Source organism: Rattus norvegicus, chromosome 3 (assembly GCF_036323735.1).
Source record: "Rattus norvegicus strain BN/NHsdMcwi chromosome 3, GRCr8, whole genome shotgun sequence".
Lineage (NCBI taxonomy): Eukaryota > Metazoa > Chordata > Mammalia > Rodentia > Muridae > Rattus > Rattus norvegicus.
The window spans coordinates 154,727,359-154,743,878 of record NC_086021.1 but is presented as its reverse complement, the minus strand read 5'-3'; the positions used below and the strand labels follow the sequence as shown (position 1 = coordinate 154,743,878).

The following is a 16,520-nucleotide window of genomic DNA, read 5'->3' as shown; positions in this document are numbered from 1 at the left end:
ATTGCTTCGTGGCACCGGTGATGCTGCTCCCATAATTTAAGAGGACCCGTCCATTCACTTCCACACAGGTACAATTGACTTCAGCTGAATCACTGGAGCTGTTAACAACAGGATGGGCCATGGGGAGAGACAGGTATTCTTACAGGTATTTCAGCTCTCTGGGATGTCCCTCCATGCTCGCGGCACACCTCACTTCCCACTTCATTCCTGTCTTCTCACCTGCACTACCTTTTACTCACTACCCTCTTCCCTTACTAATTTCTTTCTCTCCCTGGTTTCTGAAATTGCACAGCTGATTCCCAGTTACAGACTAGAGGTGGGAGGGGACAGTTGAACTACACAGATATTTAAGATCAGTGCCCCAGTTTCCACATGTTATAACTCAAGATGGACACAGTGACAGATTGTTCAATTTGATTCTCAGGTGAATCTTTGACTTTATTTCCCACTGTCTTCCATTATGCATGCTTTTTCCTAGATAGTGGAATCTCACCAGAAGACACGAGAGAACATGCTTTTATTCAACTAGCACACACAAACAAGAAAAACATTCTGGTTACTAAAAATGAGATTAGCTACATATTTTGCTTTTTAGGCCCCTTAAGATAATAGCTTACCCACAGTATTTGTCACATGCTTAGTTAGGAACTAAATAACTCAAAAGACTTGTTCTCAAATGTTATCCCTCTTCAACACATAACCTCCTGTCAAAACTGTCCAGGATGGTAGCAGGAGAAAGGGAGGCAGAAAGAGAATATGTGTATGTTAGAATTGGGGGTGTGGGTAATCATAGGCTGAGGCTAGAGGTAGTGCTCAAGTAGAGACCAGCATCTGGGCTCTGTCCTAAGACACCTGGGCTACCACCTCATGCTGAGGACAGATGCAATTGGGTGAGTCTTGCCCTGGTGATGACCATTCCTGAATTCTCTGACATGCTGGTGCCACACCTGGTACAGTGTGGTAGGCTGTGCATATCTTAGTTAATAAATGCTTGTGTCTGGGACCTTCCTCAGTACTCAGGTCCAGTATCTGGGTACTGTGTCTAGGGCTTCTCAAAATCCCAGGAGACTTCCCTGTCTAGGAAGACATGACTAGTATCACCACCTGCACCTCTGCCCATCAGTTCTCTACCCATGCTGCTCCAAAGCCGCTGCAGATAATCATAAATGAGCCATGAGATCAGTTAATTCTTTTTCAGCTTTTAGGCCACTCTAAAAGATTTGTGTGTGTGTGTGTGTGTGTGTGTGTGTGTGTGTGTGTGTGTACACAATAAGGTGGTGGGATGGACTTATCTCTACAAAGGAGGAAAAATGGACTAATTGTAACTTGAGAAAACCCCTCCACCTCTCAAAAGCTCCTTCACCATATCTTCCTTCCTGGCATTCTACTGATCTGAAGTCCATGTTCAGGGAAACTGTCCTTTGTTCAGGGAAAAACTCGATAGCACTGGAGGTGTGGGAGTGCACTCTGAACAGCCTTCTCTTTAAGTAATTTACCTAAGGTCCTCAGCAAAAGAGGTAAAGAGCTGACATCAAGGTAGAAAAGCATTAAGAGATACAGATGGCTCTACTGTACCTATGGCTAATGCTGGAAACTGGCCCAAAAGATCAACATCTCCCATGACAAGCCTCTGCTTACAGCTAAACTAATGATGTCACTGGATGGGTGTCTGACATTGGTGTTGGGTTCCATAGACACAAGGGAGGCATGCAGCTTTGGATTCAGAGTGACTGCTAAATCCCAGTGCTACATAGATACCAAGTCTGTATCCATCTGTAGCTACATCTTTTTTTTTTTTAATCTCATCAACAGAATTGTTTCAAAAAAGGAATTCTTACCTAAAATTCAAAGTAACATAATCTAAGTGATTTTTTGAAGCATTTTGTAAATAATACTTTCCACATTCTTATATAGTTTGTTGATCTCTTCCGAAAAATGGTCCCCTGGGCTGATACTCTTTCCTAGTTCATTAAACAAGTTTCTAAGACTTACCTGTTATATATAACTAATGCTCTCAATATTCCAAATCTTTCCTCCTACATTTGATTATAAGGAGAAATCAATAATTGGATAAGACCATGATATAAGAATAAGAGGGAATTTTCTTTTACTTCCTTTATTCCTGTTTTGCCCACTGCTTATGTTCTACATGAAATCTCTGAGTAGTTTACATTGTGGATAATGGCAACTGCTTCTTAACCTTAAACATTTGATTGGAATACCAAGAGGCAAAACTTGATAAAGCTTAAACACAGCTAATCCTAGAAGTTGACTTCTAGACTCTACGCCCACTTAAAGACACGTTTGTCTGAAGCAGAGAAGACATGAGGCACTTACAACATCTTGCTATGCCCCAAAGGAAAGAGGGCTCAGAATTCAAATAAATTGTCATACAGAAAGGGCACAGGAGTCACCTAAGGACTCCTAGCAGCTGCAGGTACAGCTCAGTACACATACTGAGCATGTTTAAGGTACTAGTTTTAATCCCTACTGCCTATGTTTAGAACAATAGGAGCAAAAGTAACTATTGATAATATTCTAATTAAATAAAAATTCATACGTTCATCATGCCATTGAAAAAGGAGGGAGGGGGCAAAGAGGTCATTTCTCTTTGTTACAGAAGAAAGTCAGTTAATGGAAGATAGAACTGAAAATTGCCACTCTGACATCCTCCATTACAGTAACTCTCTCAGGGAGGGTCATCTAGAGATCCCTAAACCAGTGGGTAACAAGCTAGTGAAAATATGATCTTCCGGGGGCTGGAGAGATGGCTCAGCGGTTAAGAGCACTGACTGCTCTTCCAGAGGTCCTGAGTTCAATTCCCAGCAACCACATGGTGGCTCACAACCATCTGTAATGGGATCCAATGCCGTCTTCTGGTGTGTCTGAAGACAGTTACAGTGTACTCATATAAATAAAATAAATCTTTAAAATAAAAAAAAAAAGAAAATATGATCTTCCAGTGATGCCAAGCCAGCACTCCTCAGACTAGTTATTAAGGTACCTTAAAATGAGTATCTAGAGATTACCATCTTTTTTTTTCTTTTCTTTTCTTCTTTTTTTCAGAGCTGGGGACCGAACCCAGGGCCTTGTGCTTGCTAGGGAAGCGCTCTACCACTGAGCTAAATCCCCAAACCCCTAGAGATTACCATCTTAACCAACAACTCAAACACTGCCTCACTCATATAGGGCCACAACACCAGGGACTCCTTTATTGGACACTGCAGGAAGCATGAGTCACCTGTGACTATTAACCCAACTCCACTAAAACTGCAACACAGTGCAAGCTACACCATCAGATTTGACAGATATGCATGGCTGGCTAAGTCAACGCTGTATCAGAGAACAGTGCATAGACACAGAACATTCTCAGGACTGCAGAAAGTTCTGCCAGGCCATGCTAGTCTAAACCGCATTTCCAGTTCTCAGGGGATGGGGTCGGAGGTGGGGGCAGATTCTGGACCAGGAAACTATAACTCAAATTCCAAGCGACAAGCAATTGGTTGACTTCCTCAAAATAGCTTATGCCAGTGAAAAAAAGAAAACTAAAATATCTGAGATTAGTGAAAGCAAAATATATTCTAGTGATTTCAACATAAATTGTGGAAAATATATAAGAGAATAACACATAACACAAAATCCAAGAAAGGAGAAGCCTACAGTTGTGTTTTGTACACTACAAATTGCTAAAATATGTTTTATTTCACTAGACAGTCTTTTCCCCCCTATTTCTTACAATACTGTACTTCTGGACAGTTGGCGTATACTCAGTTCTCTTTTCTCAGGGTCTGCTATCAGGACTCCTGCACATCAGCATAGGAACAATGCCCCTGTATATTTTTCTTCTCTTAATGAGAAAAGCCTGACTCCTTAAATGCATTGTCAGAGCCCTCCAATTGTGCACAGGCATTCTGCATACACAGGAACACTGAGACCCTCTTAATAAAGGAAGTGACAGCCTTCGGTGCACAGGCATTGTGAAGAATCTGTTCCTTGAGATCCTTGCTTTCTTAACACTGTGTTCAAGGTCACCCACTGTGATTCCTAAGGGATCTCTTCCCTGTGCTTAGACTATCCCAGTCACCTAGAAGATCAGTTACAAGGCTAAGAGATGGCTCAGTGGTTAGCAGTGGGTACTATTCTTGCACAGGACCCAGATTCCCACAACCTACTTTGAGAGAATCACAGCTCCTGGTGATCCAACATCTCTGGTCCCCTACACCTTCATGCACAAACCCACATGCAGACCAGGACCTACATATACCTAATTAAAAATACATATTAAAAAATAAAGAGTTCAAAGCAGCCACAAGTCACAGTCATTTTATTCTACTTGTTTTGACCTAATTTCATTGTGAATGTGGTTTGTCTGTTGGTAGTTGCCATACCTGTGTGTGATAGGCATTAACACAATTGTTCGAGCTAGTAACATGTGCATGTATGTTTCTTGCTTTACTGTGTAAAAGCGATTTACTGATGTTCTATGATAATTTTTATGCTTGTCCATTATGTTCACTTTTAAATCCACAAATAAATGTCTTATAGTTTTTTAAAAATTTGAAATTAGATTAAAATAGACTTTAAAGGATCATGATAATAACAACATAAATCTCAAATAACATGTAAACTCTAATGGGTTCACCTTCTAGGGGAACTGGAAAAACCTGAATATGAGTTGAATATTAAATGGCACCACGGATTAGTTATTTAGGTTTAAGGATGATAACATGAGTCTAATTATATAAGACACTAGCCTTGTGTTTAAGAGCTTAGAAGAGGTGTCATGATATAAGCAGGAAACTCTGATGGGAAAGAAAAGCCCTCACGTGCATACAAAGCAAATGCAGAAACATATTTATAACCGTTGTATCTAGTGGAGAAGGTGTCCATTAGAATAAGTCCTTTCCTTTTTCTATAAATCTGAATTTTTTGCAATAACATTAGGCTAGGGAAAAACTGATAGAGCACAACGAAAACCCACTCAAACCACCTTCTCTGAGTATTGTGTTGGGTTAACCTGGACAATGATCCCCATCACTGCAGACAGCAAATAAGAAGTCCTGGCATCAGGCAAAGGTCACACAGGTGTGAATGCAAAGGACTGAGGGGCCAGAATGAAAGGGAGCCTTCAGCAGCAGTCACTGTACAGAGCCCAGGAGCAGGAAGGTGATACCTCAGGGACATTTTTACCCTCAGTGCTCCCCATCCCTAATGCACTCCTGCCCTGAAGAGAGCAGCCAGACCAAAGAGAACTAAAAATAGAAAAAAATCAAAGAACAAAAGAACAAGCAAATGAACAAACCAACAACAACAAACCCAAGGACTCACTATAGAGAGGGAATCGGTTTCAAAGGGGAACTTAATGCTGCTTAAATTCACACCTTCTACCAACAAATAACCCTCCTCAGACAACTGACAGTGGTGCCTGCCACCGACAGGAGAAGCTTTTCAAAGCACACTGCAGAGAATAAGATGTTACCTTCAGTTTCTGAAGCTTCTCCGTATTTGTGGTCAAGTGTTCAACAAGCGACTGGACACACTCGAACTTCTTTAAATATCCTTGGTTTCGAACCTGAGCCCTCCTTTCAGACTCACATACTTCCTTCAGATATTTCTTTAGTTTTGCACATTTCAGCTTAGCTCTTAAAAAAAGAAAAGCAGTTTTAAAAACAGAACTCAAACAAACTTAACAATTTTCTTTAACAAAAGTGTTAATGAGACAATTAAAATGTAAGACATTTACTCATAGCCCAAGAAATAGAAGGCATATATAGTTTAGAGAAAGAAAATTAATATAGTTATCACTGTTTGTATCACATTAGTCACAGCATGGCATACCTCTCCTGAGAAATGCATACCAAGTGCATTTGGTAACACAGTGAAGATTCATATTCTGTTGAGACAGGTCTCACTGCCCAGCCGGGATGGGCAACCCTCCTTCCTTGGCTTCCCCAGTGTACAGATTACAGCTGTGTAGCACCATGCTGGCTGCAGCATGCCCAGCTGCATGGGTCAGACTCCTTTCTGTCTTTCTTATTTTGTCTTTTAGTTTGTTTTCTTTTTATACAGGACTTCTCTGAATAGCCCTGGCTGTACCAGAACTCGCTCTGTATACCAGGCTGGCCATCAGTCTCTGCCCCCTGGGAAAGCTGGGATAAAGGTGTGTAATACCATGCCCAGTTCTAGATTTATTTCTTAAACTGAAGTATGGATTCTAAAATAGTCATATTCAGATGTGTACCTAGCCTATGAGCAGTTTTTATGACAAGCAATTTTTAAATTAATTATTTATATAGAATGAAACTATAAACTGTAGTCCATAGAATTAAGAAAATTGAAAATCTAAAATACAAAAAAACCTATCATTTAAATAATGTAAAGATGTATTATTAGACATTGCAACAAAAATACTACTGAAATATTTTGTAATAATACATAAACTCTGAGAAAACCTTTGGAGATTCTTACCCAGTTGTAATACTAAAAAGACATGCTAGAGAGCTCAAAGTACACAACCTTTTCTTTTTTTCGGAGCTGGGGTCTGAACCCAGGGCCTTGCACTTGCTAGGCAAGTGCTCTACCATTGAGCTAAATCCCCAACCCACAACCTTCTCTTCTTAAACCAATTTGCTAATTTTCTTCCTTCTACCTGAACCACAAATGAGCACCTACTATGGAGCCCTTATATTATTAATCCAGTAAGATGTTTTATATTCTCTTATCCAGATAGATAGATAGAGATATTTACCTTCCCAGCAAAGTTTTGGAGATGCTAGAAATTTCTAAAATTAATCAACAACAGACTTTAAACTGCTAATGCTAGGCTAACAAGCTTTAAGAAATCCCCCCATATCTCTGGAAGGGGTTTATGTACGAGTGTGCTTTCGAGTCTAATCAGAGGACAGCCTCTGGTGCCAGTCCTCACCTCTACCTTGTTTGAAACAGGGTCTCTAGCTGTTTACCACTGCATATACTAGACTAGTTGACTCACAAATTCCTGAGATGCTCTGGTCTCTGCCTACCGTTTCCATGTGAGATCTCAGACATGCACCACCATGTCTGGATTTATGTGCACTTTGAAGATCTGAACTTAAATCCTCAGGCTCGGATGGCCAGGACTTACTCACTAAGACATCTCCCCAGCCTAGAAGAATTTTATCATGCTAACGACACTGTGCTTTAACTGAGGTTGGCTGACTTCAGTCTTCCTTCCCGATAATACAGTCTAATACCGTTTTCCTTGATGACCATGTCTGCATCTTTGACCCAAATGACAGTAATGGAGGAAGACCCTGACATACTCTTGCCTAGATACTTAATAAAGTTGCTTCTCCACCCAAATGCTTGCCCATTCTTGCTATTCTTGCTAAAGCTGGCCATGTGCATCATCCATCCATCCAAGCAATCACTGATACATTCTGCTGTGCAAGTACGAAAACTGTCTACATACAGTCAACAGGAAAACAGGCTATTGATGGATGTTCTGAGGGAAAGTGAAAGGAGCCTTTCAAAGCAACCTGCCTGCCTGACCTACCTAGCTGAAGAGGCAGGGAGGCCCTCGCAGGGGCAACAAGTTTTCAGGAAAGCACTACAGGATGGATAAAAGCTAACAGATCAGCTGTAACCATGACATGTCTAACTCTCTGCAGAAGCTAAACATGTTGAAATAAGAATCAAAGACAGCCTTGGCGGTGGTGGTGTATGTCTTTAATCCCAGCACCTGGAGGCAGAATCAGGTGGATCTCTGAGTTCAAGGCCAGCCTGGTCGATAGCTCAAGTTCCAGGGCTCCACAAAGAAACCCTGTCTTGAAACCCTGCCACCCAAAAAAATAGAAAAAAAAAAAAAAGATAATACTGCCTTATTTTAATATATTTAAACAAAACCACATTCCTGAACTAATACAAAAATAATAAAAATAAAATGTTTATTAATAATAATTATATAAAACTATAGGATTTACTTCAAGTTAATATGCATTAAAAATAAAAGAATGATAAAAATATTCCAACTATAAAAACTATGACATAATAGTAGGGTTTTTGTTTTGTTTAGTTTTTGAGACAGGGTCTCTCTATGTGGCCTGGGACTCATTATGTAGTCCAGGCTAGCCTGGAACTCAGAGATCTGCCTGCCTCTCCTCCAGAGCACTGGGATTAAAGGCCACCACACCCAGCTGTACAGATTAAATTTTGGCTAACAGCTGCAAACAAGCTGGACAACCATCACTATCATCTCTTACCTGCACTTATCAGACTTATTATATTCATAAAGCTTGTCTTCCAGGTCCAGTCTCTTCTTCTCACTGAAATACAGAAACATAAGTCACTGTATTGTAGAAATTTAAGACCATAGTGTCTTCTGAAATCACATCTTTATGTGACTGTCCCACCCATCTATTTAAAAAGGGAGGAAATGTCAGGTGACTACAAGACCTATTAACAAGCAAGTAAAAGAAACAAAGGAAACAGCAGTATGAAGCAAAAGATCAAGATTCTCAACATCAGCGAGACACGGTATGTAGTGCATCCTTGTTGACCCACACTTCAGAGGCTACGGGAAGAGGATTAGTACACTGAGGCCAGCCTGGGCTACATAGGGTAGACCTAACTGGAAAACAAAAGTTGACAAGGATTCTGAAAGTAAGGAAAAATGTTTGAGGCCAGAGATACATAAGACCTTGTCTCAAAAAGCAAACGAACAAACAAAAGGACTGAATTCAGAGAGTAAGTGGAGAGAACTTTTATTTCCACATTAGAGATCTGTATTGACATCTTGATTATTAACCCTTCAAGGCTTTTATAACCAACTGGGTGCCTGATTCAGGAAAAATGAATGGCTAGATGGTCCAGGGAACTTGTGCTTAAATTACAAGGACAGGAAGATCCTTAAGTACAAGCTTAGAAAATTGTCAGGAACATGACAGACAGGCCAAGAGGACAGAAGTGACATGGCACACGCAATGCAAGCCATGTTTCTCAATAAAACCTTAGACCAGAAAGGACCAGAAAGGAAAAGGCATATTGCTGGGACCGCTTGTGTCTGGCACTGAGTGTGTGGATGGACACACAGCAAGGCTAAAGGGTAACTGTGAGAGCTGTACCATGGTTTTACAAAAGAGCATCTTATCTTTTTTTTTTTTTTAAATAGACTGAAGGTTTTAGTGATGTGGACCATCACATGATCACATGGGAAAAGAAAATGAAAATAATATCATTGGGACTTCAGGAGAATCTCTGTGAGGGGAATACTGGATCTTTGTCCCATGTTTGCAACTTTGCAATAAGCTTGACTTTATTTGAAGATAACTTTTTAAATGAATCTGCAATCTAGGGGAAAAGGGCCATTTTTTTTAAAACTCCATCACCTCTGAAATTGCAAATTCTTTCTAATAATGATGTAAAGATCTCTGTTCTCAGTTCCCTCTGCCGTGGATGCAGACACTCGCTGGTCACTCTGCTAGTCTCTCTCTGAACACTTCATATCTTAGCAACCACAGACATACTGTGGCTCCATTCGAAAACGGTGCTCATCTTGTCAACTCCTCATCTAACTCCCTCCTCCATGCTGCTGCATCTTCAAATGGTAACCCTTCATATGGGTTTTAACATAAGGTCTAAACACTGGATATTTACCTCAGTGAAAAGTCAGAGGGAAGGCTTATTGCTAGGATCTCCATGTAATGCCTACATATCAAATCTCTACTTCAGAATCTCTGAAATGCCCAAACCTGTGTTACTTACAGAGTATATATCTCAGTCACTTGTACTTCACAGCTGGCCTGTTCGTACGAGGCTGAATTTTCTACATTTTAAGGCACTTAATCTGTTTGTGCCTCAATACCACGATTTTCCATCACCCTCAACTGAACTCAACTAATATCTCGGTGTCAATTCTGGACCATTGTGATATGTTGCCCTGAATCGATATCACCATTGAAAAGACCCAGGGCTGGTTAATGGACCTTTCAAAGGATGTTTTTATATACAGTAATTGTTAAGCATCAGCTCCACTTATATGTTTCTACCACACTTGTAGGCACTATACACACTGCAACATGTCACTCCATTAGACTCTTTCAGATTCAATTATTGACTTTCACGACAATGGAGAGGAAGCACTACATACACATAGAAAAACATTCGAGCTATAAAATTACACCTGTGTGTGAATACACAGAAAATGACTGGAGTTTAAAATACAACAGTTCTGATGGAAAAGCCCAGCTATCAGATCAGCTAACATTTCAATGGCTGCCTCTAAAAGGGCCAAGAAGGATGAACTGTATTTATTGTTGCTGTTGATCTCCTAATTCCCCAAAGTTTCCAAAGTGATAAAAGCATTTCCAACTGCTGTGCAATTCACAATATTTAAGATGACCATGGACTTTCAGGAAATAGTGGTCCCTATGCTGAGACTGGATTTAATTTTTAAAATGTTATTACATTTGGTGTGTTTGTGCGTGTGTGTGTGTGTGTGTGTGTGTGTGTGTGTGTGTGTGTGTGTCCCTTGTTGAAGGTCTCATGATTTGTCATGGGCCAGAACTCACGTTCCTATGCTCTTCCTATAGCTCCCTCTCTAAAGTTACTTGCGTCTATCTTGTGTGTAGCATGCATGAGCTAGAGTTACTTACAGATTCTTAAAATGAAAAATGATCACATGCGACCACAGATTTACACTGACTTAAAAATAAAACAAATCTTCAAATGCAGGACCGTGAACAGGCCATAAAATCTGACTCCAATTTCTTATGTAATTTCAACAACCTCACCTTGCTTAATAATTAAAGCAAGAAGTGCTAAACATAAAGTGGATAATCATGACACGGTTATTGTACCAGAAGGGCCATAAACAACCAGGTGTGCTTAGGGTAAGGGGCACCATGACTCATGACTCCCGTTAAGTTAGTTCAAAAGGAATGTCATTTAAATCAGGAACGTTTTAAGATCAGATCTCTGGCTATGAAACACGAATAAGTAAAGGCCCAAGGTAACTACACCACTCTCGAACTACAATAGAAAATAAGGTAAAGGCACTGAAACTCAAGTTCTTGCTTTTAAATGATCTGGTATATGCGGAGATCTAACACCACCTTGGGTAACTGGAAAAAGGTCATTATTTAATGACAATATGAGGCCACTGCATTCTACATAAGGCATTCGGTAACACCTGGACACTAGCTGATTGACTCTTGGATTTCACACATAAATTCAAATATTTTATAAAATACCTCCACCACCACTGTATTACACAATGAGTCAGCCAAATGGTATGCTATGTGTTGATTTTTTTCCTGCCTAAAATTCTCATTGTAGGTGCACACATACACACACAGGGAGGCAGGCAGCCACACATGTGTACGCACTTGCACACACACACACACACACATACACACACACAAACACACACACCACACACACACACAGTCTCCTGCATTATCCCTGAGATTTCATTAAGCACACTGAAGGTGCAAACAGGAAGTTTTGAGAAAAGAAAAGTTCTGCAGAAAACGATTATATATATATAATATATAATATATATGTACACACACACACACACACATATATATATATATATACACACAATGTATGTGTGTGTGTGTGTGTTGGGTTTTTTTTTGGGGGGGGCGGGGGTTGGAGATAAGGCCTCACTATGCTGCCCTGGCTGGCTGACTGGAACTCCTGTATCCCAGGCTGGCCTTGAACCTGTGGTCCTCCTATCTCTGCCTCTTCAGCATAGACCACCACGGGCATATGCATAACTGGTTGGTTAGTTTTTTTCTTAAGTGAGAGATTAAGAGATCCCTAGAGTAGGCGAGCAGAACCGTGTCAGAAAGAAAACAGGATGTAGAAAGAAGATAAAACATGGAAAGAAGAGTGAAGGCCTGTGGGAGATACTTCACAAATAACTGACAAAAAATAAGTCTAGTGTAGGATGAAATTCCTTTGTAAAATCATTTACTTTACCTCACCTGCGATTACTGTTATCATCTTAGAATTGTTACAGCCCTCCTGTTTCATCTGAATGATTCTGTAACTTTAACACTCATTAAATGTTTTGTTTATCAAGAGATCCAAAAATCTATTTCCTTTCTTGTCAACTAATGAGATTTCTAAGTCCAATTAATTTGGCAGCTAAATAAGTGTTCCAACAACTTATCTTTCCATGTGTTATTTAGAGTCAATTGCTTTATACTTTTTTCCTATTTATGCATTCTTAGATCTAGCTGTTTCCAATGGTTCTCATCTTTCATGTCTTAATCAAAGGCAGTTCCAACCCTCGAAGCTGAACTCGTTGAAAAATTCGTCCCTTTACTAGAAATTTAGGCAGCCCCAGACACCTCCGAAAGACTACAGAGCGCGCGCACGTGTATACATACACACACACCCTTCCAGCCTGCGTTCCTGGACCTGTCATCTTTGATGCAGTGCGGCTGTCAAAGTAGGATGACAATTTGAAGAGGGGGAGGGGCGCGTGGGCGTGTAGGACTAGAGAGCAGACTAGAGAAATTCACAAGGCTTGATCAAGACTGGCAGGCAAAAGAACTCCCACTATCACTTCCGGCCGCATCCACAAGCTGAGGGACCTGGTTTTAGTTGCCATGAGGAATTATAGCCGCTCTGCGCCTAATCAAAAAAGGGGTATCTGTGGTAAACTTGTGCTCCCAACCCCATCTGGAGCTAGTTGGGGGTCATAGGTGAATCCCGAGCCTAGTGAACTACTGGCGGGAAATGGTTGGACGTGGTCCCTTTATGCTCTCAGTGGCGCCGCTGACTCCCTGCCCCGTCCCGCGGCCATACCTGTCCCGCAGAGCCTGCTGGAGCTGGCCCACCCTTTCGTAGTAGCTGGGGCTCGCCAAGGGCACGAATGCAGCGGGCGCCTGGCGTAGGCCACCACCGCCACCACCGCGCCTTCGCGGCATTGCCACAGGGCAGCTGGAAGGCCAGCGTTGCCTACGGAGACCGCCCCAACATGCACCGCGGGTAAACAAGGAGCCTTGCCGCCTGAAGAGGGCGGGGCGGAGGCGGGGCTCCGAGAAGGCGGAGCTAGCTGCGGTGCGGGTCAGGGAGGGGCGAAGGCAGAGGGCCCGGCTGGGTGACAGCATCCCTGGTGGTTTCCTCTACTTAGGGATGGGAAGACAAGAGAGCTGTGTCACTTTCTTCTCTGTTACAGATTTGTTTCTCTTCCCTGCTTCAGCTACAGAATCTGTCCTAACTGCATTCATTTTATCAGATGCAATTTCTTCCTAGAATTTGCAGTGAGAGACCCTGTGACAAAGTTGTTTTGATACCAACACTTAAAAGCAAAACAAAAAGCTAGAAGAAAACAAAACTTAAGAACCTCAAATATGCCGGTCAGGTCCTTGGTGGCACAGGCCCTTAATCTCAGCACTTAAGGGCAGAGGCAGTAGGATCTCTGAGTACCGAGGCCAGTTTGATTTACAGAGTGAGTTCCAGGACAACCAAGACTTCACAGAGAAACCTAGTCTCAAAAAACCAAAACCCAAAAGACAAAACAAGAATCAAACCAAACAAACAAAAACCCAAATTCTCAACAGATATATGCCATCCCACACTGGAATGGTTTTCAATGCCAGCCTTTTCAAGGGAGAAAGACTTGTGAATCAAACCATTTACTTCTGCAGTCTATTTTCCAACAAGGCCCCCACCCAGACTGCATTGGCATAGACCCGATGTCCCACAGCTCAGCTATGTGACCATACAAAAGCCTAGGTGCCTCAGAGTGAACTGGATAGGCTAGTACAGCAAGACTAACTTAAACTTAGATCATTTCAGAGGAACTAGTGGTTATAAAGGCACAGAACATAGTATCAGTTTTTATTCTTGCCTTCATCAACATGGCAAAAAGCTTCCTGAAGAACGACAACTGTATTCTAAAACCCACTTGGAAGAGGAAAACATTTAAAAAAAAATATGTTGTACACACATACTTTTAGTCACTGTGGTGTCTTATTCTAGACTCTTTTTTTTTAAGTTTCTTTTCTCAAGTCAGTAGTTTTATTTTCACGCAAAGCATCACTTAAACCAAAGCTTCTTTAATAGTGAGTCAGAACTCCATGGGGATTGTACTGTATCGGAATGGGGTGGGGACGGGGAGCTGTATGTCAAAAAGTTCAGCAACAGTAAACCATTCCTGAATGTGTAATTACCAAAACTCAATTGAAAATCAAGGCATAATGAATCCAAGCTGCTTCTGGCAGCATATGTCCGTGTCTTATATCATGACATAGCACGCTCACTATATACACTGTGAGAGTCCTTTGCTCTCTGACTGACAATACCATATTTGTTATTAGGGAATTCAATGAAATGCTCAAAGGTCAGCAACCCAAGATGATGATTTTACTTATCCTTTCTTCCTCATACTGACTGCCTAAATGTTGAAAAGTACAATATATCCACGAAATCTCAGGACTCAGTGGGTGACGCAGGAGGGTGTCTAATTCCAGACAGGCCCGATAGACCCTGTCTTTTTTAAAAAGAAAAAAATGTGGACCAGGAGATGGCTCGGCAAATGAAAGATGCTTTCTTTGCAGATATGACAGTCCGAGTTTGATTTGATTCCCCAGAGTTGTCCTCTAACCTCCACTTGTCCACTCTAACACACATGCATCCACATTCAAACACACACACACACACACACACACACACACACACACACACACACTGTCATAAATCAGCATAATGGGCTATAAGCAAAATAGGGTCTCTGCTCCTGTCTTGACCAATATCCCTTTATAAGAATGTGGAAATGCAGGGTGGAATTTAGTTCTCTGATTGTTTTCTAATCCACCCCCTGATTCCCCACCCTAGGTTGAGGGTTGGAGGATGAGACATCTCACTCACTAGGACTATGTGTGCCCCGCCTTCTCTCCATTCCACAAAATCCCATCTGTATCCACATGTTTGTCTCAGCCTCCTTTTGGTCTAAAATAAATACTAGTGACAATCCCTTCTAAGAATGGCCCAGGAAAGAGATATTTGAAGTCCCTGGAGAGCATTTGGGACCCTCTGAGTAGGAAATGCCTGGGTACGATGGACTGTGTTCTAGGAGATGTGTGTTTGTGAACCCTTGTGGGCATGTACTTCACTCTGGGGCCTTCTTCATCACATAAAGTGACTAGAAAGGAACTAGAACAGACCTATGATATGTAGATCTAGTGCAGGACCCTCTTGCCCAGTTGTAAGGTTAGCACTGATATGACTTTTAGTTGCTCTGTAAATTCATTTTATCATGTTGATCCAGTGCTAGTGTACTGAGGTTTATTTCACAAATTTTAGTATGATGACTAATCTTCATCATCTACTTGACTGGATTTGGAATTACCTAGGAGACTCGTCTGCAGGATGAGGGTGTTTCCAGAGAGATTTAATGGAAGTCAAAATCCATTCCTTTTTAATTTTTTATTGAATATTTTTATTTACATTTCAAATATCCCCTTTCCATAATATTTGAAAAATTTCCCTTCCATAAACTCCCTATCCCATCCCCTCTCCCCCTTCTTCTGTGAGGGTGTTCCCCCACCCATTCACCCACCCCTTCCTGCCTCCCAGCCCTGATATTCCCTTACACTGGGGGGTCGAGCCTTGGGAGGACCAAGGGCTTCTCCTCCCATTGGTGCCCAACAAGGCCATCCTCTGCTACATATGCAGCTGGAGCCATGGGTCTGTCTATGTGTACTCTTTGGATGGTGGTTTAATCCCCGGGAGCTCTGCCTCTGTATTTGTTATGCTCTGGTAGAGCTTCTCGGGAGACAGCTATATCAAGCTCCTGTCAGCACGCACTTCTTGGCATCTAATCTATTGTCTGGGTTTGGTGACTGTATGTATATCCCCAAGTAGGGCAGTCTCTGGATGACCTTTCCTTCAGTTTCTGCTCTAAACTTTGTCTCCATAGTTTCTTCTATGAATATTTTTATTCCCCTTTCTAAGGAGGACTGAAGAATCCACACTTTGGTCATCCTTCTTCTTGAGCTTCTTGTAGTCTGTGGATTGTATCTTGGGTAATTCAAGCTTTTGGGCTAATATCCACCTATCAGTGAGTGCATACCATGTGTGGTTTTTTCAATTGGGTTACCTCCCTGAGGATGATATTTTCTAGTTCCATCCATTTGCCTATGAATTTCATGAAGTCATTGTTTTTTATTGAATTGCTCTGGCTAGGACTTCAAGTACTATATTGAATAGGTAGTGAGAGAGTGGGCAGCCTTGTCTAGTCCCTGAGTTTAGTAGGATTGCTTCAAGTTTCTCTTCATTTAGTTTGATGTTGTCCAGTGGTTTGCTGTATATTGCTTTTACTATGTTTAAGTATGGGCCTTGAATTCCTGATCTTTCCAAGACTTTTATGGTATTGAATTTTGTCAAATGCTTTCTCAGCATCTAATGAAATGATCATGTGGGGTTTTTTTCTTGAGTTTGTTTATATAGAGGATTATGTTGATGGGTTTCCATATATTGAACCATCCTTGCATTTCTGGGATGAAGCCTACTTGATCATGATG

At 41.3% G+C, this 16,520-nt stretch overlaps 1 protein-coding gene across 4 annotated transcripts in view; it reads right to left on the bottom strand.

Annotated features, from left to right (window-relative positions):
- The window catches only part of Kiz (kizuna centrosomal protein), a 107,538-nt gene extending 94,532 nt beyond the window's left edge, over positions 1-13,006 (bottom strand). For 2 of the 4 annotated variants that reach the window (XM_006235182.4, XM_063283809.1), the window contains exons 1-3: positions 12,799-13,005; positions 8,241-8,303; positions 5,480-5,642 (exon numbers count right to left, since the gene is read on the bottom strand). In XM_006235182.4, the coding sequence (XP_006235244.1) occupies positions 5,480-5,642; positions 8,241-8,303; positions 12,799-12,920 (348 nt within the window). In that variant the 5' untranslated portion in view covers positions 12,921-13,005. Of the gene's footprint in view, positions 1-5,479; positions 5,643-8,240; positions 8,304-12,798 lie in introns of all 4 variants that reach the window. The other 2 variants (XR_005502534.2, NM_001398980.1) reach the window with 2 other exon arrangements.
- Positions 13,007-16,520: the final 3,514 nt, after the last annotated feature.